This window comes from Athene noctua, chromosome 3 (assembly GCF_965140245.1).
Source record: "Athene noctua chromosome 3, bAthNoc1.hap1.1, whole genome shotgun sequence".
Lineage (NCBI taxonomy): Eukaryota > Metazoa > Chordata > Aves > Strigiformes > Strigidae > Athene > Athene noctua.
This window is the reverse complement of record NC_134039.1, coordinates 53,600,738-53,626,754: the sequence shown is the minus strand read 5'-3', so window position 1 is coordinate 53,626,754 and position 26,017 is coordinate 53,600,738. Positions and strand designations below refer to the sequence as shown.

The 26,017-nt window shown below is 41.7% G+C and overlaps 1 protein-coding gene across 2 annotated transcripts in view; it reads left to right on the top strand.

Annotated features, from left to right (window-relative positions):
- Positions 1-24,016: 24,016 nt before the first annotated feature.
- The window catches only part of ARID2 (AT-rich interaction domain 2), a 107,413-nt gene continuing 105,412 nt past the window's right edge, over positions 24,017-26,017 (top strand). For both annotated transcript variants that reach the window (XM_074903000.1, XM_074903001.1), the window contains exons 1-3: positions 24,017-24,191; positions 24,352-24,445; positions 25,574-25,671. In XM_074903000.1, coding sequence (XP_074759101.1) covers positions 24,100-24,191; positions 24,352-24,445; positions 25,574-25,671 — 284 coding nt within the window. In that variant the 5' untranslated portion in view covers positions 24,017-24,099. The remainder of the gene's footprint in view (positions 24,192-24,351; positions 24,446-25,573; positions 25,672-26,017) is intronic.

Below are 26,017 nucleotides of genomic sequence, written 5' to 3'. Positions count from 1 at the left end.
TGAAGATATAGACAGACAGTCAGCAAATTAAGTGCAAACTCACATTTGCTGCCATTTTCTCTAGTTTTCAAATCTATCTCTGGGAAAGGGACAAATTTCTAAAGTAGATAAGACTGTGGACAAAGAAACACTAAAGTTTTGCTTAAATCACAGTAATAAATTGTTTTAATGAAATAATCTTTAAATATATTGAGTGCCTGTAATACAACTAAACAAAATGTGGGACAAATCATCAGTATCTGTTTTACTGGATGTCACTATGTAAACAGGACATAATGTTTACATATTACAAAGCCCATGTTAAGGACTTTGTACAACATTTTTCACATTGTAATTAGTTAAAGGCCAGGGAAGAGGCAAGTGGCACCTCAGCTTTTCACAGGTACAAAACCAGATTATTGAACTCATACAGTAAAAAAATATCCCTGCAAGCATAAAACCTGATTTAGCCTGTTATTTTGGGCATAATGCAGAGATACCAGACATTTTTGTTGCTTGGCACCAGTTCTTGGAAAGTTCAGAGGCACAGCAGAGCTGCACCATCTCCCATGAGCACCTGTTGGTACTGGAATACTTACATCCCTATGAACCTAAACTTTTGCCATAAGGGAAGGAATCCTTTGCCTTATTATTTTGACAGAGCTTGAAACCTGCTAGCTCACCTCCTAAGCCTGAATGAAATTCCCAGAGCAGGAAGCTTCCTCCCCGCCTCACCTGTGGGGCTGAATCGGGAAACAGCCTTCAAGCACGGTCCCTTGGTCAAGTGCTTGGGCAAAGGCAGCTGAAGACAAGAGTGTTTGACACTGGCCAGGATATGCTCTCCAGCATACCCCAGCGGCACAGCAATTAGGAAACTCCCCTGGAATGCAGCCATTCCCCACGGGCTTGCTCAGGCAGCTTCCTGATTAGAGGTTTCTGTGAAATCCACTCCCATTTCTCCTCCCACACTGTTAAGGAAGCCTCTGCACCCTGAGCTGGGCTGTGACTTCCTCCAGGCAAAGGGCATCCATAATTATGTACAGAGGGATGCGTAGCAGATGAACAAGTAACCCATCTCAAAGATTCCAGTAAGTGGGGGTGGAAGCATCCCTATCATGACTTGCCTGTTGACACAGCTCACGAGGAAAGAGTAGTTCCATCCAGATGTCATACTACTTCAGAGAAGATTAACAAAAAAAATACAGAATACTAATTCCTTACATTTCATGCTTCTGCTAATTTCTTCCTCTATCCTTCATTCATGCAAAGCAAATGAGTCAGTGGAGGATACCTGCTCATATCTCCTCTGCATGCTCATGGCAGATTTCCAATCTGCAAGGTAAAGCCTTTCAGGGCTACCCTGTCTGTGATGAAACATGGTGCTGGTGGTTGCTATAAGGACCTACAAACTGCTGGCCACTGTTCTGGGCCATCCACTCTTTCATCATTTTCCCCTACCTGCCAGCAACCTGTTAGGGAAGACATGGAATTGTGCATTAGACAAACAACCCAGCTGAGATGGGGGAGATGAATAAAAAAGGGCACAGTGTTTGGAGAAAACAACATGGAATAAACCAAAGGGCTTAGAAGTTCAGAGTCATTTCCCCCTTTGCTTTACATGTTGATCCATCAGACTTATCCTTCTTTTCTCTTATCTAAAGCATATTTGCAGCTTCAATCCAATCTTTCCAAGTTTCTTTCTGTTCCTGAGAAGGGGCATAGTGATAGGAGGTCCAGAACAAGAAGATGAGACTGTTTCTCCATTCATATGCCAGTAAACAAATTCACAGACAGAATTTAGCATGCATTATATAATGATGTTCAGTCAGAATTTGTATCTGATATGGATTTGGTACAGTTCTTACAACACTTGGAAGATTTTTTAGAATCTGTCAGGCAACTTAATTTAAAAGCTCTGGAGCTATTTAAAAAGCAAGCTTTCTAAAGTGCAAATATGGCTCTTATTAAAGTAATTTTTTAGTAAGAACACCAAAGGAACTTATTGCCTTTAAATGCTGAATGCACCAGTGACTCACGTATGGACCATGAAGAGTTCATGTATAGCAGAGTCCAAGTATGCAGCTGGCAATGACAAGCTAATTCAGTAAGGCTGAGACAGTAGTTGTCATAACTGCAAATGCAATGCAAACTGCACCACAAACTTCTTTTTTAAGTGCTTCAATTCACTCTCAAACAAGTGAGCAGAAACATCTAGGGAATGTAAGGGCGGGATCCATCTCATCCAGCTTGACATATCTACATCTATGGAGTCTAGAGAGTGATTCATCTGACTAAAAGTAGATGCCTGCTTTAAAAGAGTTAACACACCTTCTGGACAATATTGACTGTTTTGACTAGATCCCCATTGACTGTGACTCCAGGCCTATCAGCTGCCTCTACCCACTCTAAAACAGGAGAGAAATTCAATGAGTTTGACTGAGGGCTAGGGATATTCCAGGCCAGGATCAAGTAACTTAGTAGCTAATATACACCATCTTCCAGTTCTCAGTGTAGAGGAACTATTGATTATCCTACAGAGACATCACCACAGCAGAAATTATATTGAGATAATATGCAAAAAACAAGCATTAATTAAAAATAAAGAGGTAGAAAGGCATGAGTTTTTTAAAATCTTTGGTAAGTATAGATCTATTTTTTTTTACAAGGGTGCTTTATACTATGCATATACATACCATATATATACCATTTATGAATATTCACCATGAACCAACAAAGTATTTTTATGTAATCAAAGTCCTGGCACATTAGGAAGATTGTACATTTGATAGTTTTCAGATTATATCATAGGCTTTAAACTATCATTTATAAAAAGATGCAGATCTTGAGATTTCAAAGCTATTTAGATAGAAATTACTTTCTTAACTAAGGGGAAAGAGACTCATTAGTTACAACTTCTTTTGCAGAAGCATATTCCTGTGACTAGCATGTGAGTGACACTTTTATTATATGCGCTGTACATGTTATGGTTTCTGGATCATAGAACCTCTTCTAAACCAAAACTGAACAGCCACATAATTTTCCTTACAGAGCCTGATATAATTTAATCCGAGTGTTGAAAGATTTTTTTTTTTTTTTGCTTTCCTATTTGGCAAATCCCATTTTCTCCTTCTCCATATTTCTAATAAAATATAAGCCAGTGTGTGGATTTGTTAACATATTACTGAGGAAGGAAGAGGGTTCATATTCTAACTGTTTTGTCACACAGAAAGAGGCATTATCAAACTAATGATGAAATGCTAGATTTAAGACAAAATACAAGTAATACTTTCTAGTTATCAAAGGTTAAATATATGCTGGATGTTTTTCTTTAAGATAAGGGTTGTGATTATCTACTCCCTTGTATTTGTCCTGTTACCTGTGGAAGCTGCTACCAAATCAGAGATTCCTATCAATTTTGCAAAATTGTGAAGGATTACACCAGAAGAAAGAAAAGTCATATATTCCATTAAAAAATGTATCACATATATTAAATTTTTATTGAGACATAAAGTAGGTTCATACTGTTTCTTATAAAATGTATAGAATTTGATCACAGTCATGAGGAGATAGATGACATTTTTTTCCAAGCACTATGTTTAAAATGTGCATACTTTTTAACAGAAAGATACTAAGGTCAGCTTTCATTTTATACAATTCTTCTTGTAATGCATAGCTGCACATACAGCTCTGCACAACACTGTGAGTGAAGCAACATCACATTCTCATGGTTTTCCTAATACTGAAGTTAAGCAGAGTGTTTGGAAATGGGAATTAACACCAGTGAGAAGACAATTAGGATCTAACTCCAAAAAGGTGTCAATGCAGTCATGTACGCTATCTACAGACAAGAATGCATTAACTATTAAGCAGATAAGAAATCCACATAGGAAAACAATTTACAGTCCTGAAAACAACAGGGCCACTCAAAAAAATATGCCACTTTGTACTGTCTCCAATCTCATTTTAGGGCAATAGAAAATGTCCCTCAAAGCAATCCTGATTAATCATCCTCTTAGGCCTTTCATGTCTTCACTAGAGAAGCATGCAGTCTTTGAAAATAGATCCATGCTTTTCAGTTTGGTACTAAAAGTCAGATTCAAAAAGAGACTCAGATTTTAGGGTTCTACATTGAAAGTTGCAAACCTCAAAATCAAAAATCAGCTGCCATTTTTCAGTGTTGAAATGTGTAGGTGCCTCACCTTTGAGGGCAATAAGGCTCTAGCAGATCTGCAGTGGCAAACTGCTGCCATCCACTGGTGTCTGCCTTGCCCCTCTGATAGGTTGGAAGTGATTCCTGGAGGTCACCGAGTCCAACTTCTCATTCAAAGAAGCTCCAATGCAGGTTGCTCAGTCAGGTTTTGAGTATCTCGAAGGACTGAAATCCCACAATATCTTTTTGTAAACTCATTCCAGTATTTGACCATCCTAGCAGTGAAAATCTTTTTCCTTACATACAGAATTTCCTGTATTGCAAGTTGCATCCATTAGCTCTTCCCCTATCACCACACATCTCCAAAAAGAGCCTGGATCTCTTCTCTATAATCGCCCCACCACACTCTCTTCATATGCTTGTACTCCAACCTGTGTGATCTTAGTGACATTCTGCAGCATTCACAACAGTATGTTAATGTCCTGTGCTGGACAGCCAAAACCAGTACTTTAGAAGCAGTCTCATGCATGCCAAATGCAGGGGAATAATTACTTCCTTAGACCTGCTGGTTTTATCTTGCTACTATAATCCAGGATGAGGTTGACCGTGCTTGCCCCAACTGCCAACTCATGCTCAATGCGTCCACCAGGATCCCAGATCCCTTTCTGCAAAGCTGCTCTCTAGGCACTTGACCTCCAGCATGTGCAAGTGCAGGGGGTTATCCCATGCCCAACACAGGACTTCTCACTTGTCTTCACTGAGCTTGGTGAGACTCCTGGCAACCCATTCCTCCAGCCTGTCCCAGCCCCTCTGAATAACAGCCCTGTCCTCCAGCATATCAACTGGTCCCCTGCAGGCTGGTATTGTCCATAAATTTGCCAACTGTGCACTCTCTCCCATAGTACAGATCATTAACAGTTAAGACATCAAACCACATTGGCCCAGAATCTGTCCCTAAGGGGACTGCCACTAGCAACCAGCTGTCAGATGGACTTTGTATTGCCAATCACAACCTGTTCAGCTTGGTAGTTCAGCCAGTTTTCCATCCACCTTATCATCTGCTTATCCTGTCCATCTCTTACTATTTTAACTGGTAGGATACTATTAAAGACCTTGGGACAAGCTTTGCTAAAGTCAAGGCAAATAATATTCACTATTCTCCCTAGCCCACAAAACCAGTCATCCTACCATGATCAACCAATCAGGTAGATCAGGGATAGTTTGTCCTTGGTAAATTCATGCTGCCTATTTCTAATCACCTTCTTGCACTTAACGAGCTCAGAAACGGTTTCCAGGAGAAAAAATCTTCAAGGAGACAAAGGTTAGACTGCTTAGCTTGTAGTTCCCTTGAACCTTTTTCAACCTTCTTGAAGATGGGTATGATATTTGCCATTTTCTTCTGTCCATCAGGGACCTTCTCAATCACCATAATCTGTCAAAGCTGATGGGCAGCAGACTCACAGTCACATGGCCTAGCTTCCTCAGCAGCCTTAGATACAGCCCAGCTGCCCCCATGAACTTGTGCACATCCAATTGGTTTAAGTGCTCAGTGTTTCTCTACTGTGGCTACTTTTCACTTCCTCAGACTGTGCTATCAGCCCCAGGACTAAGAGTAAATCTTGCCAATAAAAAAGCAAAACAAACTACTAAAAAGCAGAATAGACACAGAACAGTTCACATTCTTCCATGTCTTTTGTCAGTAGGTCTTCCTGCCACACAAAATACTTGGCCCACATTTTCCAGGCTTTTTGTTGCTAATATACTTACTAAAGCCCTTTTTGTTGCCCTTCACATCCCTTGCTGTTGCAACACCAGCTGAGCTTTGGCTTTCCTATTTCCTCCCTGCAGCCTTGGGCAATGTCTCTATATTCCATCCAGTCCTGGACCTGTTTCAAGAAACTATCATTGGATTTTTTGCACTTAATCTATGCTTCAAGTGCTGACACGTGTCTGGAGCCTGGTGTTCCCTAGAATAAGGAGTTGCACTTTTACTGTCTTGATAGCAGAAACGTCACTTGGCCTTCAAGATCTGAATACCCTTGTCACCTGCCACAAGGAATCTCAGGGAGAAGGCTCCTTTAAGACAGATGCAACACTGTGGAATACCATGGCCCTGATGCAAAGGGTTTGTAACATATCCTGAAGAGAAATGTGATACATGTCTAAAGAGATTAGAAGTGTTGTGGTGCCAAGGCCTGTTGTGACAGGTGCTACATTCATCACCTCTAACAAGGCTAGGAGTGGACATTCTCAGGTTGTTGCTGCTAGCTTTGAGATGAGCAGAGCAGTCCTATCCATGTTGAGTCCTATCCACTCACCGGTGTCCAAGAAACACATAGTACTCCGAGATTCATCAGTGCCAAAGATGAGAAAGGTAGCATGCTTGCACTCACTTCACATAGGCTTTTACCAGGTGAAACAGTGCTGGAGATGATTTCCCGTTGTCCTGTTTCACCTGCCAATGAGCTTCTTTGCTAACTAATCTCATGTGCCCAAGAAGTCTTGATATAGTGAAGATTAGCGCTGCTTTCTTGAGGGAGAACTTAGGAGAATGGTCTCATGCTGATTCGGTAATGAAGGCTTTTGCCAGTTCACAGCTCCTGCCTATTTAATGTGGCCATAGACTTCTGAATTTAATAATGTCTTAATAACCTTCCAAGACTGTAACTCTGCTGTTGAAGCTCCTGATCTCTTTTTTTGTTTTAAAATAATGATAGATCGAACAATTATCATAAATACATCACCTTCTAAGGCAGTTAAGGCTCCTGGTTTGCACAGGAGATGATAGGATCCAGCCCTTTTAAGTCACACTGAGTAAAAAGTAGTCTTTGGAGACTTGTAGAGGAATATACACATCTTGAGTGTCTAATAAACAGAAAACAACCCACTACCTGTCTGAAATTCACTGTAGCAGGCCACTCCACCTCAGCGTTGTCCCCGAGAGTAACTTTTGTGGGGCACTCCCTGCCTCATATCCTACACAAAAGGGGAAAACTTCTTTGAGCTTCAGTAATGGGGCCTGCATACATCCTACAAGGTGAATACAGACATGGACTATTACTTAAAATAGAATCTGGCTTTTCTTCAGTGAAGGCCGTAACTTCCCAGCTAATGTATTTGAAGCAGGAGGATGACAACTATTCCTCCTGAAGAGGATTCCTCGTCATATTTTAAATGAAAGGACACAAGCACCAATCATGATAGCGTAGGCTATAAACCCCAAGTAAAATAGGCACTTGCAGACAGCAGTACCTCTGCTTGAAAACTCTTTTGCACAAGACTTTTTCACTAGACTGACCTGTCCCACTCACTCCTGGGTTTTGCAGTTCCTGTTGCAGGGCAATTATCCTGTCCCTCTGCACAAGGCAGGTTAGACATCTAACTCAAAATAGCAGATTCTGCTGCTGTTTGACTACTAGACAGCTTTTTTAAGCATCACAGCCAAGCTTCAGGAATATTTGGGGCAGGATAGTATGCTTAAAGTTCTTCACCTGCAAGCTGGATACTGTGCAGCCCTGAATTTTTTCAACGAGGCTCAGATTTTCCTTTTCCTTCAGACTACAAATCGCATCCTTTGGTTGCTTTTCAAGTGCAGAATGTTCCCTTTGTTCTTTTCATCAACAAATATTGTACCATGAATGTTAAAGGATACCAAATTTGGGCTTTGTAGCAAGAAGCTGGAATACAGCTGTGTATGGCCCTCTGCCACTGAAAAACACAGCCAGGTTCATGAGACAGGACATTTCAAAATTCTGATTTTCCTCTTAAACCTTGTTAACCACTTTAAGTCTAGGTGCTATCATGTCCTTCAAACTTCATTTTATGGCTAACCTCAGCTGTAAATAAAAAATAATAATCCTTTATTTATTTTTTTTTTTACTGTGGTACCACTTAGATTCACCAATCAGTATGTCACATTTTATTGGGAATCATAGGTCCCACAGATAACAAAGAGTTTCTACCAGGAAGTGTTTGCACTCTTAAGCCAAGATCCTTCAGTTACCTGCACACACAATTTATACATGAATAATCCCATGTTATTGAAGATCTCACAAATATAAAGTTAAGACATATTTTTACACTATAGGTAAGTTCACTTGAAATAGGAAAATACATATGAAACAGTTTGGTGTCAGTTAAACAATCATGTTTAATATAACAATGTCTCCATATTTAATAATTATCAGTTTCTGATTTTTTTCCTAGCATTATAAACAGATAAAACTTCAAGAAGATATTTGGAGAAATGATAAGTAAATTTAAAATATTTTCAACATTTTAAGCAAAATGAAAAACTTTAATGGATGTCAACTGCATGTAAGGCATCAACAACTGCATTTAAGAGAAAAATGTGATACTGCCTTCCCAGTTCAGTCACAGTGATTCTGAAGCACCTGGCTCCTTTGATTTTACATAAAATGCTGAACCAGGACCTGGTTTAGAAGGAAACTGCAGTTAAGTGAAAGTGAAATCCTATCATAACACCAAGTGCTTTATATAGTGTTTCTCAGTTGTATGAGAAGCACAACAACTGATCTGGAAGAGTATGGACTTTGGAGCTAAAATCTGAAATTTTTACTTTTAAAAAGAGGGAAAAATAAGTTATCTTGTTCCTAATTTCCATATCCTCTGCTCTTATAATAAGTATAGGCTGCTTTTATTGTGAGAAAAAAGGTTTTACACTGAACATGAATTTGCTTAACTTTGACTACTCTGAGCCTGTCCCAAGGTCTAAAATGCATGAAATTTCTTCTTACTTCACATGCAGAGGCATTTGACTTTGTTCTTCTCAAGCCTCCCAAGGCTTTCAAGCAAATCAGGGGTCATACTTATACTGGGACTGTAACACAGGATGAGCTGTTGGGTTATTCTGCAGAAGCCAAGCCCCTCATTATTGAACTAAGACAGAGGAGGTGGTGAGGCTGACAATGCTGCATTATTCTGGGCTGCAGCCCAATCCTTTTCCTTCACTGCAGTGGTGCAACTTCCATTGTGAGCTGTTAGAAGAGCTACCTCTCCCCTTGTTTTTCTAAAGCACAGCATAGGTTTGATACAATTGACATGGGCAAAGGGAGGTTTTCTAAATTAAAATCAACATTTTAAAGTCTGTACTTATTTTTCAGTTGCTTAACTTTACTGTTTAGAACATAAAATTATGATTTGGGATGAATTGCAATTTCATTCTTCCCTCCATACATGAAGGAGTCATGAATCTCCAGACTGATGTGCTGTAGCTCCAGTGCCAAAGTGTTGCAGACAGGAAGCAGAGGAAGTGAAATCTGGAAAGAAGGCTAAACGGATGAGGCAAGACATACCAGAAATTAAAACCAATGGGTCCACGGGAGGGCAGCAGTTTGGAGATGCAAGCATAGACAAGGCAGTGCTTCAGCACTTCAGCAGACAGTTTAAATGTTGTCTGAAAACATTAATCTTACCAAAATCTAGCCCATGGTATGTGTCCTCTGTCTCTCTGATCTATTTAAAGACATGCAGGAAGCATAGCCATTCCAGTAATATCCCATATTTGCACTACTTCAGATGTGGAATTTATTTCATATATGCATTTACCTTAAAATTTGTCCACAGAAAAATAAAGGGGGAAAAAAAAAGTAGATAGGTATAGAAAATCTAAATACAGATGTGCCATACTCCAAAAGGTTCTATCTTAGATTCTTCATAAGTGAAGGAGAGAAACTTATTTCCAAATCTCAGTCTTGAAAATATCCAGCAAACATGGCTCTTAATGGTTACTTAGGCTCAACCTCCCTCCATCCCCAAGGCCTGCAGACTCCAAATTTTAAGTCTTCAGATGCAGTGCAATGTGGGGCACACAGGCTGAAAGTAGGCGACAGAAGGAAAATATAACAGGGTTGTTATCAGCCAAAATGCTTTTTCTAATTTCATTTTCATCTGTGTCCATCCCACATGGACATGCTGCATGTAAAATGAAAGTTAAGTTTTCTATTTCTGTTTTCTTGTAAATACCACAAGATGACAGTTGTACCCCACCTGCCCTGAAAAAGAAATAAAGAGCACAGTTAATTATTCAGCCAGGTGCACCCCTTTCAAAATGCCTGTGGCAACTGTGCTAAGCAAAACAGAGGAAATATTTATCAGAAGACCCACCACTTCATCATCCTTTTAAAAAGCAACAAGGAACTGGTAGCAGCAGTTTTCTTGACTTCAGGTTTCTTTGACTCCTTCATCAGTGTGAACAAGAGGGACAACGTTTTGTCCTGCCATTGGTATGTGAATGGTGTGGATGCTGGAGCCTTTGAGAGGGAGCCCTGCCATTCCCTGGTGCTTATTTCCACCTTCTCTTGCACTGACACTGCCCTTCACACACTGAGTCTTCTTAGGTAACAAGTCCCTTTAAAAGGCAACTTTTTTGTCCTGTAAATTTTCCGCAGAATTAATCTTTATCTAGGCTGCAGTACAGCTGTGTGAATACTAATGCCAAGAGGAAGGAAGAAGAGAATGATGGTGGATGATGTGCTTCTGTTTGGAAGTAGCACCAGTTTAAGCTATATCGAACTAATTGTGGAACAACTTGCTATTACCTAACCACTAGCAGAAGTTCCAGAACTTGACATTGGTTTGAGTATTTGGTTCCTAACTGTAAAAAGCAGCTCTGCTGCAGGATGAAGCTATTACTGCCATTCAGAAACTAGCTAGTCAGACTGCTAGTCTAGACACCAATTCATGATCTACTAGCTTGACAAGTCAACTACTGTATTAGGTTAGTGATATCATTATGTAAAGTATTTACCAGCAAGTTTTCAGAATCAGGGATTTGCCCAAAATCTCAGTTGTTTCAAGAATAAAACAGCACCACATGACCCACATCGGTCAAGAGTAGATACAGATACTGTGCACGCACATGTTCATGACTCAGAGGTGATCCCATGAAACAACTGCCTCCTAAATTATATTATGTTCCATATTTGAGGAGATTTGAAGTTTTACATCAAAATTTGTCCAATAAAAGAGCTCGGAGTTGTCTGTTAGATTTTTCTTCCCCAGAGGTTTAAGGGGCTCTTAAAGTACATGGATGGAATATTTCATCCCTAATTTAAGGATTGGGGTAACCAGCGTCTAAAGTTAATATATAATCAGGCACCCAATTCAAGAGCTACTTCCTGTAGTAGCTAGTCTGTGGTAACGACATGTCATTTCTGTAGATTGTGTAAATTGCTGGCTCTGTTTTTATACTTCAATAAAATCTGTTTGCATAGTTCGCACTTCTCCTTTCATTACAATTAGGCAGGCGGAAGTTCAAACAACAAAACTTTATTGTTCATGTCTGTAAGTTAAATAACCACTGTAAAGTATAAACTGTTTTAAAAATAATATAGCAATGTGCAACCACTGCTAAGTTGTACTGAAACTGCAGTGTACTTTAACAAGTGACTGATGTGCCAAGGAAGAACACAAGTATCAGCTGCTTGCAATTCTCCCATCTCCTCTCCACACACCCTTATTTCTTGTTTAAGTGGTGCATCAGAGAATACGAGGAAGAATGCTTAGGATGGCTAAATTCTGGGATCAAACACTGTAAATGTATATACATCCAAACTGTAACTTGTATCTTATATTCAGACAAAAGATTGCATTTTCATATTAACAATCTACTTCTTCCACCTCTACAAAAATGCTGAAAAGTCATTTTTTAAAGATCAAGATACATATGAAGTACCGTAAAATAGCAAACCCTTACTAAAAATTAATTGGCAACGCTGCTGCAGAATATGAAATCAACTAGTGAGTTTCTTTGCAAGTATCTTTACTTACGTTCTTTGAGTAGTGAATTGGCAACAGCTTTGTCCAATTAATTTTGACATGAGTGAAGCATGATAAAGAGAACTATTTATCAGTAGTTGAGTCTTGACTACTTTCATCATCCATAAGATATTACACAGAATACTAGGATTCTGGTTTTGAGAGATGATCCAACATTGTCTGGGGAACACTGCTCAACTCCTGGACTCCAGTTGCAACAGATTTACATGCAGACACAAACCCCTTTTAGGTATTTGAGTCCAGGTCATGGAAGAAGCTACGGGAGCTGTGACTCAAAGAGCTCCTGTTCTCTTCACGGATACGTGAGGGGTACCAGCACAAAGAACACGCAGCCAGTGAGGCTGGTACAGTGCTGCATTTGATAGTTTACACTCAACATGTGCCACCCTAGATAGCTGGCCTGCAGTGGCCTCTCCTCCTGTCACACCCACGCTCATGCACCTGCTTATTTACTACTTCCTTTCCGAATGTTAAACTTCCCATAACTTCATTTGCATTTACAAAGCTGTGGGTTTTCATATTTATTGCTACTCCCAATTAAAGATCAGCAAGCTTTACTACAGCAATAACAAATTAACCCGAAATATGTTTGGTGATTGGTGGTTTTGCATTTGCTAATTTTAAAATTTGTTCCTAACATCAAGTGAGCAGTACTCTGTTGTGGCACTGAACAAAGGGGAAACTTCAGAGAAACTCCTTCATCAGGCAGGACAACCCATTTTCAAGACACCTGGAGAGCTGTGGTCTTCAAGTATGCACGACAGCTTTTTAGAAGGCCAGTGACTGCACAGCATATTGTTTATGGTGGAGTTTTGTCATCAGCCAAGGCAGGGGAAGATCTGCTGGACTACCTAAAAGGCCATCTAAAATGCTGCCAATTTTTTCCTTTAGAAATTTGCAAACATCACATCCCCTTGCTTCCCATGGAAAGATGCTGAAGAATACTGAAGCTGCTTCAATAATTTGTTTGAAAACTGTCTTGTTTCTCTCCAGCTGGCACTGAACAATTTGCAGGCATACAGAAGAGGTCAGCTTCACTGACTCCTATACCTAGGAACTGCAACTTGCCATTGAAACCAGCAAGAACAAACAAAACCCAAGTTTCCCTTTCTGCATCTTCCCTGGGACCAGAAGAGCACCAAAATGCAGGCTTTTTGTGACCCTTCACTGTAACAAATGTTCAGTATAACATACAAACACCTAGTGGAATATTTAATGAAGAATTTTGTAATAGAACAATATTATTAACTTCAAGCCATAAAACTCTCAATTCTACACTAACACTGCTTATGAAGATCATATAAAAGGAAATGGAAAGCCTTCCTTTTCCCTCAACCATGGGGTTTTGGAGTTTTTTGTAGGTCTCCCCCCCACACACCTCTCAAATAAGAGGCACATGAACATGGAGTAGCCCTGTGTGTTCTAATTATATTGCTACATGTCCCAAACATTTTGTGAGGATATGATGGGGACAGGGTAAAGACAAAGCAAACAGCTGTGGAAAGCTCTTCTATCATTTTCACACCTAACTTGAAGCCAGTAGTACCACAATGAGGACAAAAAAGCTCTTAACATTACGCTCACCAGCCATTCATCAAGCAGTCCTTCCTTAAAAATTAAGCAAATTTAAAAAAAAAAAAAAAAAAGTGGGCAGTACTTACTAGGCTAAGCCTTTGTTAGCAATGAAGCCACCAGAAGTCCTTGAGCAGAGATTAGCAAAGTAAGTAATCCTTTGGGAATTCTCCCAGGACATCCATCTAGTTGACGAAACTGTTCCAGTATTAGGCTGTGATCCTGTAACAACAGTTAGGACTGAGTGAGTTGATCACAGCTCTGCCTAGCAAAGGGATACAAGTTCAGACACTACCTAAGGCTCCATTAATGTACCTAACACGACTGCTTCAGCTACTCAGAGCCTTAAACCTAAGTATATGACTTTCTGTATTTGAGCTCAGTGTATGGATATTTTGCAATCACATTGCATGTAGTGGCTATAAATGCAAATAGGGCCAAACAGCTACTAGGATATGTTTTCAGGATTGAATTTCGATAGGACCTCAGGTTCCAAAGTATCTCATAAGCAGAAACAACTGAAGATATGCTGGTTTTTCTGAATTTAAAACCAGCATACTGGGGATGAAGTTTTCCAGGCCAGGTGTCTGCCTCAAGCTGATGTTTTCAAAAGAAATTTTCAACAAGAACGTAAGTATGAAACTGGGGGAGAAAAAACCTCACATTTTTACTCAAGTACCTCTTAATGTACTTGAAAAGGCCTTTACTTTGAAGAGAGAATCTGAAATTTAGTGGGAAAGCAGACTTTGAATCAGGGATATGCCTTCTGGGCAGTCTTCCTATTGAACATCATGATAAAGCAGTAAGCTTTTGAATCTCCAGCTGCACACGCACAGCAAAAAATAATAAAAAAAAAAAATATTGAGAGCTAGAAGCTGGGTTTTCTGAAAATTCTGTGGCATCAGCAATGCTGCAGGTTAGTCCTAGCAGAGTTACTCCTACCTAAGGCAGCAGTGAGGACTGCAGCTCAGGCTGGGGCTCCGCTGTGCTGCGTGCTCCCTCTTCTGGCACCCAGGCCAGCACAAAGGGACAGCAGCAGGCCTCGGGGGGAGGGGAGGATCCGTGATTTTGGAGGCTACAGCAAATGCATCCTGTTGGGTATACTCTGTTTTTATTTGTGTCTTTGCCAGGGATTTACACAGACCATCGAGATTCTTACATGGAACTGGTGTCTTCTAACGAAGTGCTTCTTATTTTCTGAGTTCCAAATTCGAGCCTCTGGAAACTAAATGCAGAAATACCAGAGCAGTATCTACGGTAAGTATACAGCCTTCTTGACTGCAGCTTCTGAGCACTGTAAACAGTTCGAAGTCTAGAGCACCACAGTGATCTTGCACTAGGAAAGCCCTAATAATGCAGGCAGGACCACATCATGTACACAGGAATTCATAAAAAAAGCCTATGGCTGAATTTAATGTGGCTCTGAAGTTATGACTAGCACTCCTATTGCTGGACTATCTCTACTCTCAAACAACCTGTAAATTATATCCGTTGAAACTGGGCTTTGATTAAGTGAAGAACACCCCAAATTAGCAGCCATTCTTGTACCAAATTCCTCTGTGCCTTAGCTTTCTCAGTATTACAGTGATGATAATGCTACTACCTCAGAATTTTGTCAGCTCCTTAGTATGATAGTCTAATAGTTCAGATAGTCTAACGATTACTCTAGAAAAGACTGAGAAAATGCAAAAAAAAAGTCAAAATAATCTGTAGTCGGATAAACATTTAAACATCATGCAGATACAGAGGCATAACCTCTTTTTAATTCAGTAAGCAGTACCCATCTCAAACTGAAGATGTATTAAAAAAAGGGATCATATAATTAAGGACTATCATAATACACATGCATGATGTCACACAGATGGAAAACTGTTAAGTAATGAGCAGTGATTTTTTTTTTATATGTTTATATGTTAATGTTTGTATGTAATTATACATAATGTTAATGTTCAGTTGCAGACAGAAACTAAATTCTTTGGCAGAAGAAAAAAAAAGTCATTGAAATGTCTATATATTTTCTTCCATAAATAAGTACATTGATCCTGATAGGAACTTGGCTGCAGCTAGTTACCCAAACTTTAAAAAAAGATAATTGAAAAACATCTTTGAAAGCTTAATTAGCATATTTTGGCAAAAGGAGAAGATTCCTTAGCACAATACTTAAACAACATTGGGAAACTTCCACTATCGAATATGTACTATAATTTCTATATAGTACTGCAAACATGACACAAACACCTGGATTAAGGACACACAACTACATTTTCATAAGTGCTAAGCACAACTAATTCCAAAGGAACACCACAGGCACTCTGTAATAGCCTGGCAACCTCTCGAAGGAAAAACTATGACATTATTTCATTTTCCTAAAGCAAAGTGAAGAATGTGCCCAGATTTATTAAAATAGAGGTAACAGATCAAACACAATATTTAAAGTAAGCCTGTCTCCGAATGAAACCCTTAGAATATTTTATTGTCTTATAAATCTAGCTAAACTTGTAGCATTAAAAAAAAATAATCTATTTTGACTCTGTAAACTAACACTAGAGGAACTTGACAAAGGATGAAATAAGACAGGGAGAAGTTTTATTCTGAGAGATCATATTGTAAGCTCAGGGCACTACTATTTATGCTGGGAAACTCACTATAAGAAGTCCCCAGTGCAGCATGCAACTTGTCACTAGAAGTTTGTGTTCAAAAAAATGAAATAAAATATTTAAAATCATAAAGAAAGCCTTAAGAGTACAAATCAAGTCTGAATAGCTGCAGCACTAAATATTCATGAATCAACAAAGATGGAAACAAACTGTACAGTAACTTCATCTAAGGAGATACAAAGTAGACGTCTCCCTTGATACTGCTGAGAGCCCCCCAAGAGAGGGGGCTGTCCCACTCAGAATTATCAGGTTTTTCTTACTCCCCTACTTCAGCCCACATTTCCTTTCACCTCCCTTTTTCCTTCTTCAGCAGCACTGCAAAGATTCTTCCAGCTTCTGTACTGATCTCCAACACATGCAAGGGAGTCTTATAGAAGGAAGAGACATTCTTCCGGCCTGTAGTTTCCCCACTCTGCACACAAGCTAGGTAAGAACAAGGCTAAGCAGACTAGTCTGCCTAACACATTTTAACACTGCTACTCCAAATATCCACAGACCGTACTTTTGCATCTTGGTAAGGGGTTAGGGTCTACACTCACTCTTCTCCAAACAGTATTAGGTACATCTCAGCTCAGAATCAGACACTGCTCCAGCTCTGTGCATCAGCTGCTCTTAAACATAGTGATCCTGGTAGCACTGGAAGCTCCAAGATCAAGAACTGATGGATAGTGTAGGAGCATATATAGACTCTATTTCTTCTACTTTTTCCTAAGAAACATCTGTTTGCAACAAGATTCTGGGTAAGACAGATCTTATGTTAAGGTTCAAAATTCAGAAATAGTAGCAGCTCAGCCTAATAACCATTTTTATACTATCTGGAGATTAACAGTTATAGATTCCCCTAAGAGCTTCAAATGCTATCCTGTTACTGCAAGCAACAGGAACTGATACTCGACTATATTTGATAGCCCTTTATATGGAAGCAACCTCAAAAACTGTTTCTCACTAGCATTTTTCAGTTATGTTAAACTGTTTGACTACAGTCGCATCTAAGTCCTAAGTTTTATATGCAATTTTCAAGTTAGGTGTCCCATCAACATTTGACCAACACAGTACATTTGAGATTTTTTTTTTCCCTTTCAGTCTGAAAATAAGATATACTTCCTTTTATCTGGGCAACACAACAGCATTCAATGCAATTCTGCTCATCTGTCAGCAGTCTGCAAGACCAAATTTATATTAAGTAGATCACCAATAGACAGAGAATCATAATTAAACAACAAATTTCCTCTTTCAAAAGTACATCTGTGGATATTCATGTGGTTTCACTGCTTTTAAGGACTTGATTTGCTTGGGCAATTTCAATGGATTAGTTAGTTTAAATGTTATTTAATCAGTATTTCTTTCATTTAGTAAAGTTTTCAGAAGAGTTTCTGCAGCATGTATTATATTGAAATCCATAAGTTGTCACATGTATTGTCTGTCCACACATTCACAGTTGCACAAACTACTTCCTTTTTCATTTATGCCTATATAAAAGTTAACTAAGGCAACCGCTTACTCAGAGAAATTTCTATATATTTTTAGCTACCGTTGACTGCCATTTGAATTGGTAAAAATATGAGAGTGCTACGTGACAAGCAAATACTGCTGGCAGATCTGCAATACTGAGAACTCTCCCACTAGTAGCATTTTGCCACTTAGACTTCTAACAAACATTATGAAGTTATGGGTTGGGTTTTGCTCTAAGTGAACTAGACCTTCCCTACGCATGTGTGATACCTTCATTCTTACTCTACAAAACCCTTAAAGTTTGAGCCACTTAACCTGATCATTTCCGTATTTCTGAGCATGGTTCCTTTTTAACATTCAGCAGAACTCTCTCAGTTTTGCATCTCAATCAAACTTTCACACATCCAACCAGAAACATGAATCACACTAGTGCTATTTCAGGGAACATGTACAGCTATAGTGGCAGGGGAAGCGTGCCATCCACCAGATCACACAGAGGTAATCACAAAGTAATGCCTGAAACAGGTAATTTACTAAGTGCAAATATATTTTTTTATTTTTAAAAAACTTGCACCAGTTAGCTGTCAGGACATTCATGACTTCAGTGCTGCAGACCAATGCTTGTTAGAACCTCAAAACATTTTCTGCCATTAAGGCCCTAATCTGCATGCAACTTAAATCTGCATTGCTACTTAAATGCAGCAAATATTTTTTGCCTGTAAGAAATGGATATGAATTTGATAATCTTTCTAAACTTACTGTTGAAGTATTGCCAACCCCAAGTGTTCAGAACACATAAGGCAGGACCTACAAAAGAATTATGATTTCAAAAGCACTGCAGTTTTGAAATCAAGTAGGAGTGCATTTACGTATTTATTTTTACTTCTCCTTCGGTTGCATTTAGGGTTTTCCTCCTTCATGTTTCATACTTCATTGCACAACTGAAAAACGCTCAGCTTTGATGTGTTTTTAATTTAGAGTTTAGATGATCATAAAATTCATTGATTCCAAGAGGTAGACCTTTGTGAAGAACAGTATTAGAAAATTACAATAGAAATTAGAAGTATTAGAAAATTACAATAATTACAGATAACATAATTAAACACTTAACAATTTACTTGAGTATTTAAAACAGTGTTTATGTAGCCCGTTTTTCCTTCTGCTTTATTTCCTAAGTAGCAATACCATAAAAATAAAGTTGAAATGAGGAAGGTGGCACGACATGTTAGGAGATTTAGAGGGAAGTGTCTTAAGTCATTTAAATAAACAACTTAAGAAGTTGGTTCTTTTCAATATAAAAGCCTTTTTTTTTTTTTTTTTTTTTTTTTTTTTAAGATTATCTAACCCAAGCCTACACTGAGGTGGTTAAGTTTCACTAACTGTAGTTCTCTACAAGTGTGCAGAGGTAGCCTGTAATACTGTACATCTGCTTCCCCACCTCTGCTGTACTGTTTAGCATTTCATTTCATGTGCAAGACCTTTAATTTATGATTTAATACCGTACCACTGAAGACTAGCCATTTACAGTCTATACAAAGTAGCAGCATCTTTAAAATGTAGCTTTAGCACACTAAAATGTAATAAAGAATTTTAAAATATTATTCAGTAAGAAGGGGTAGGACTAATACCTTGCTGAGTAAATGCCCCTTGTTGAAGTGTACATTTGTCACAGCAAGCTATGTAAACAGTCAAGTCTTTAGCCTAATGTATGTAGTTAACTCTAAACACTTTTTAACATTTTTTATTAAAAATGGTGGAGATGAATGTCACTAAAATTTACCACTGGCTTTCTGACCCTTTCTCCTCTACCAGACGCTCATTCTGTAATTCTTGTGTTTATCTTCAGATTGCACCTATATTATATGCTACTGTCTGCAGTCTTAAGAGTGAATTTACTGTTTTCTCCAATCCATCTAATAGGCTGCATTCTCTAAAAACACATATGTACACACAGGCACATATACACAAATAAAATACACTAAGTTCAGTTTCTAAGGATTTACAGTTTACTGTTTAATATAAGTAGCACAGAGCTAGTGATACTAGTTACTCTAATCAAAATGTAATGTTGCCACAATTCAAGAGCAGCACAAGCAGAAATGAAAATGGAAATGAGCAAGAATATTTCACCCAGCAGAAAGCAAATGCAGAGTTAGTGGCACACTGACAAGCGCAATTGTGGCCTGCTCTCTGTATAGCAACAGTTCAGCAAATAGGTACTAAGCACAAAATTAAAGATTCAAGAAAGAAGTTTGAAACTGCAACACAGGATACAGCTATTAGAACAGAAGATTCACTTAGCAGTTATACTTTAAAAAAAGCAACCGACACACCAAAAAACCACCCAACCACTACTGAACAGTGACAATTCAGTTACTGCGCTGTCTGCAAGAATGCTCATTCCACACATAACACTTACACACTAAAATTCATTGTAATGATAACTTTTATAAGCAGTTTATAGTAGGACAAGTTTTATTTTACAGTTTAAATAAATTCAAATGGCATTGACAGGTACTATACAGAGATCAATAAAAGGATTCTTTTTTTCTAAGCAGCGAGATTTTTTCCCCCTTTTCCCCTACACTTAATCTTTGACTCTAGTGTGCAACAAGAGAGATTTTGTAATTCCCAAATATCAACATAATTTTGGTACATTTAAAAATTTTAACTTCCACCAGAAATAGATCATCGCCTTTATTTAATACCATTAAAATGCATGCACATTAACACAGATTAATCAGGAAAAAAGTCTTAATTCACAAGCCCTTTCTCTACCTCAAAAAAGAGGGGAGCCCCCGTCAATATAATCCCAACAAAACCGCTGGTGTAATACTAATTCTCGCTTTACCACCTTATCATAGGGGATCTCCAACTGTTCCAGCTATAAGCTGAAGAACCAAGCTATAAGAACGAAGACATCGTTAATGTAAAACAGTAATTATTATCAAGCTGGCATCACAAGATCAGAGTCCAATACAGACATTTTGTACCTTGGTGCTGGATAGTGTTACTTGAAGCATCAGCCTAATAGCCGGTTTATTCATAAGGCACGCACTAAAATGAAACAAACAGTAATTAAGTGCTGACAGTGACCTAGTTAGCTACACAAGGAGCTAGATCGTCCTGTCATTCATTACAGGTTCGCCGGAATCCGACAGGAACTGTCGCGCAGCCCGGGCGGACGAGAGCGGGGAGCAGCGCCTCCGGCCCGGGCAGCCCCGGGCTCCCGCGCTCGCCGCGGCGCGGCCCGCCCAGCCCCGCACCGCCAGCCGCTCCCCCAGCCCCCCGCCTCCAAAGCCCTCGGATCTCCGCGAGAGGGGCCCCGGCGAGCGGCGGAGCCGGCGCGGGCAGCGCCAGGGCCAGCGCCAGGGCCGCCTGCTTTCGCCTTCCCCTTCCCCTCCCCCGCGCCGCAGCTCCGGCAGCTCCGCGCTGGGATAAGGCAGCCTCTGACTCGCTCGCTGCTCGCGTCCCCCCTCACCTCCCTCTCCTCCCTCCCCCAACGCGCACACTTGATAGAAAGTCTCCTCTCGGCGGCGGGAGGGCGGTGAAATCCTTCGCTCTCCTCCCTCCGCTCTCTGTAACGCGAACGAGCCGCCGCCTTCTGTTCCTCAGCCTTGGCCAAGTCGGCGTTTTGTTGACAGGCTCTGCCGGGCACAAAATGGGGCTGCCGCTTCCATGGGCGCCGCCATTTTGTGAGGAGCCGTCGCGCTAGCTGGAGCCGCAGCCTCAGTAGCGGCGGCAACGGCAGCCCAGGCGCGCCGGAGCGACGGCCGGGGTCTGTGTAATGGTTGAATAAAGTGACCCCCTCTAGGGAATCCCCAGCTGACAGTTACGTAAGGGACCGTGCGCAATTGCTGTGCTTAGCATGGAAACCCACCTAGCCCTGCTACGCAATTTGCCTATCCTCCCTCTGCCTCCCACTCCCACAGAGCACCCGGGCGAGGAAAGTGACTCACCTCTGCCGACCGCCCCTCGCGGAGGGGAGACCCCCTGCTTTTAAGGAATTTTAAGGCATGATTAAAAACCACCGCCCTCCTGTGAAGGAAGGTTTAGCTGTGTATGTCTGAAAGAGCGACTTAGCCCCTCAATCGCATGTTTTAAACCGCTCTCATTGGTATTATCCTGGCTTTGGGAGTTTTATGCATACTGTTGCTGAAATAGCAGAAACTCAGGAGTGTCACAGACAGGAGCTGCAGACCAGGATCTGCTGCAGGTCTAATTTTAGGGGGGGGGGGGGGGGGGACTCAATGCTATACTGAGTAAGACGCTATGTATTTCTTACACTGAAATCCACACACCACCACTCCATCCACACAGGGCGACTTTCAGTACAGAGTATTAATCTGAAACTGAGGGATTTCTCTTCCCTCTCTCCCTGCCCCAGAAGTGTGAGCCCAGGGCAAATCTTACCAAGCATCTTACAGTGTCTCTATGGCTATATTCAAGCTGAAACAGCACTGAAGTCAAAAGGAAAAAAATCTTACTTTGAAAAAAAAAAATGTTTGAAGGTAAGTTAGTTCATGGACTAGAAAGGAATTATAGTTTTCCTTCTTTAAGTGCTCACTTGGGGTCATAATGTGCCATTGATTTTAAAACACAGCTCCTTACTGACTTTAATAAGTTCTGCTTAGAAAAAAACCTAAAGGCCCAATTTGGCCTTGGATTTCAATGTATCTGTTGTGAGGGGCAAATGTTCCTCCAGAGTCTCTTAAGCTGGAGCAAGCGCTCACCTGCGGCTCTGTTTGCTTGCCAGGGAAGGACAAACGCCCACCCAGGTCGCTGCTTGCTTTACCTGAGGAGCAGAGACTCAACAGAAGGTGCCGTTCACTGTATGGGCTCGTTCTTGCTCCTTTTCAGCCCAAGAGGCACCAGGCTCCATTGTGGTCAGGGTGCTGCTCTTCTGCGGGGCTCCCGTGTGGGAAACAGAAGACTGTTTACAAACACTGTACACGGCATAGGTAGAGGGGAGAGTGGCCTGCAGTGCCACTGTTGGCTACTGCCCACTCAGGGTGAGGGCCAAGACCTTCATCCTTAAGTAATTTTATGCTGTATGTACCATTCATCAATCTACAGAAATATATAGGCGGCTAAGATTGAGTACGGCAGTCCTAAAGCACTTTTGATTACATGCCACAGTATCTCCAAGAAGGAAAAAAAAAAAAAAAAAAAACAAAAAAAAAAATGGAGTGAACCAGAGCTCAGGTCTCTGCTGGCAAACCTCTCCAGGGCAACCCCTGCTTGGTAAAGCACTCGGCATTCTCCTTTGGGGAGTTTTAAATACCTCCCGCCTCGAAATGAGGGGTTCCTGCAGCCCCCCGGCTCAGCGAGCAGCCCCTCCCGCCGCCGCCGTGCCATCCGGGGCGACTTCCTGCCCTTGGAAACACCTCAGGCCGGGAGACTCGGAAAGTTTTTCAAAACTCCAAATCCACCAGTGCCCCCTTCAGTTGTTGTTTTCTCTCCCCTTGAACTCAGGGCGTTGGGTTTACTCCAATTAAAAAATTCGGCCCCGCTTTCCAAATCCACCTTTCCTGCCCCCTCCCCCCCCCTCCCCCCCCCCGCCGCCAGCCAGCGGAGAGAGGCCGATCGGTGCGAGCCTGGCAAGGGAGGGCCCTTTCCCCGGCCCCTAGCCCCGGAACAACCGGTAGTAGCCGTTTTTTTCCTCCCCTCTTCTCCTTCTCCCTCGCCTCTTTCCGCCCGGCTTTGTGTGAAGTTTGCGGCACATTGCAGATGAGCCCTTAGCGGCGAGAGGAGCCTATTGTTCCCCGCCAGGAACTGCTTGCTGGGGCTGTGCTGGCTTTTGCCTTTAGAGCTGCCTTCTGCAGTACCGGAACCGGCCTCCGGGGTCCGCTGTGTTGCGCTCTCGTCCAGGCAGAAGCACGGCGGCCTCAGATCTTTTTGTCTGAGAGAGAAGAGAAGTGAATCCCGCTGCCGCCGCCACCGCCGCCGCCGCCGCTGCCGTAGCTGTACAGTGTGTGTGTGTGAGAGAGCGAGCGAGGGAGCGAGCGAGCGAGGGAGAGGGAGATCGCATGGAGCCGCGGCTGTAACACACACACACTGTCAATACCTCACTCCGGCTCCCCCCCCACCCCACCACAACAGTAACCCAATTCATTGTGTGATCCAGCAGCACCATGTTGAGTCTCATGTGCAGGCTGGATCGGTTGGGTTTGTGGTGCTGAGAGAGGCAGCAGCAGCGGGAGGAGGAATTACTGAGAGGTGCCCCTCTCCCTCCCTGTCTCTTTGCCTGTGTGTTGTGTGGAGACAGGACTCGCAATTACCACACTCTCTGGGGCTCCCTTATTCCTTTTAAACTTTTTTTTAAACAAGCCCCTCTCCATGGCTGATCCCCGGCCGAGCACGGGCACCTGGGTCTCTTAAAGACAAGGAGGAGCCGGGGATTGTTGTTGTTGTTGTCGGCCGTTTTTTTTTTTTTTTTTTGGATTGGATTTTTTTTTTTTTTTTACGAGAACCTTTTTTAATACAAAAATGGCAAATTCGACGGGTAAAAACCACGCAGACCAGCGGAGAAAGGGACTCGCTTTCCTGGACGAGCTGCGGCAGTTTCACCACAGCAGAGGGTGAGGAAAATGGGGAGATGGAACGGGAGGGGGGGAGGCTTTTAAACCGACCAGATCCAACTTCCAGCCCCTTCCCTGAAGGACACGGCAGCCCCAGCGAGGGGAGAAAAGGGGGCAGAGCTGACAAGTTGTGGTGTTTTGTGTGTATCTCCTTTGGCAGGTCTCCTTTTAAGAAGATCCCCGTGGTGGGTGGGAAGGAGCTGGATCTTCACGCTCTCTACACCAGAGTCACCACTTTAGGCGGATTTGGGAAGGTGAGTGGAAGTTTTAATTTGGGTTTCCCTCCCACTAACCTCTTCCCAAAAGTCTCCTCTGACCCCCGGGGGCGGCGGGGGGAGCTGGGGTGGCCGGGAACCGTCCTATTTAAAGCCGGTTAGAGAAGGTGGGGGGTGGAAGAAGGAAGCGAGCAGATAGGCAGGTTGGTGGCTTGGCCTTGTCGGTGGAGCGATGAAGGGGGATCCGGGGGTACGGCGCACACCCCGCTGGTGCCTCCCCCGCCTCCGCCGGAGCCCCTCGCCCCTGCCCCCCTTCCCCGGGCGAAGGCGAGGAGGGAGCAGAGAGCTCCGGTGGGCGAGAGGCAGTTTCTTTCGGTTGTGGTGGCAGCTCTGTGTGTGTGTGTCTCTCTCACAGAGGGAGAGACAGAGAGGAGAGAGTCTGAGTGCAGTTTTAGTGCAACTCAAAATTAGCGGGCATGTTTAACATCGATAATCGGCACGGAGCATGGGCTAGGAAACGATCCTCGCAGCCGGGGGGGGGCCGGGCGCTGCCCTCCGAGCCCTTCCCGGAGAAAAATAACAAAAGGGGCACCCAAGACGGTGTGTAATCAAATAGCCATCTTTAGGCTTCAAGGCTAGGGACAGAAATGTAGGCCTCAAAAGAAAGGCCTCTCTGTGTCTGTGGATCTGTCTTGGGGGGACCCCCCGGGACGGCGCCCCCGCGCCCCGGAGGCCAGGGGGCGCCCCCGCCACGACTTCCCTGCATTATTTTAAACTTCTTTGGGTTTTTAACGGACCGCGTTAGGATTTAAAAGGGGGCGACAGAGGGACTCCCGATTGGTTATTGTCCAGGCAGTAAAAACAAAAACAAACAAACCCCAAAACAATACAAACCCTCCCGGCCGTCCCCCCCGAAAAAAAATAAGGTATATGTTAAAAAATAAATAAAGTAAAATACCGGTGAGAAGCGGGATTATTCCCGAAGGGGAAATACTACCGACTGTCAGTAAAATACATAGTCCTAAATCCCATATACATTTCTGTTTATTTCTTTTTATATATCTATCTAGTTGCTTCATGGCAGCTTGTGTTTTTTTGTGATGTTCGCTGTCAACGGCGTGTTTATGTGTACGTTGTGTATCTCGGCCTGTGTGTTGTTTTTGACAGGTATCAGAGAAGAATCAGTGGGGAGAAATTGTAGAGGAGTTTAACTTTCCCAGAAGTTGTTCTAACGCTGCCTTCGCTTTAAAACAGTATTACTTGCGGTGAGTGCTATCAAGCTGTTGCAATAGTATTTTTGAGTGTGGGATTATATTTGGTTTTCAGTGTGTGCAACAATAAAAATATCCCTACTCTTTTAAAATGCTATAAAATAAAGCAGAAAGAACTTGTAATTCCTTACTGGTTTGGGGCAGTAATCAGTTAAAGGTAATTCTGGTTTGTAGTTATTTTATTTGTATTTTACATCTGCAAGCCTTAAACTTTGAAGGGATCCCAAGTATATAAACAATATATGTCAGAGCCATTTTTATTGATTGTTTTAGAATGACACTACTAAAGAACTGTTACTAAGAGATCATGTTATTGTAGTTACAGAAACTTAGCTTGATT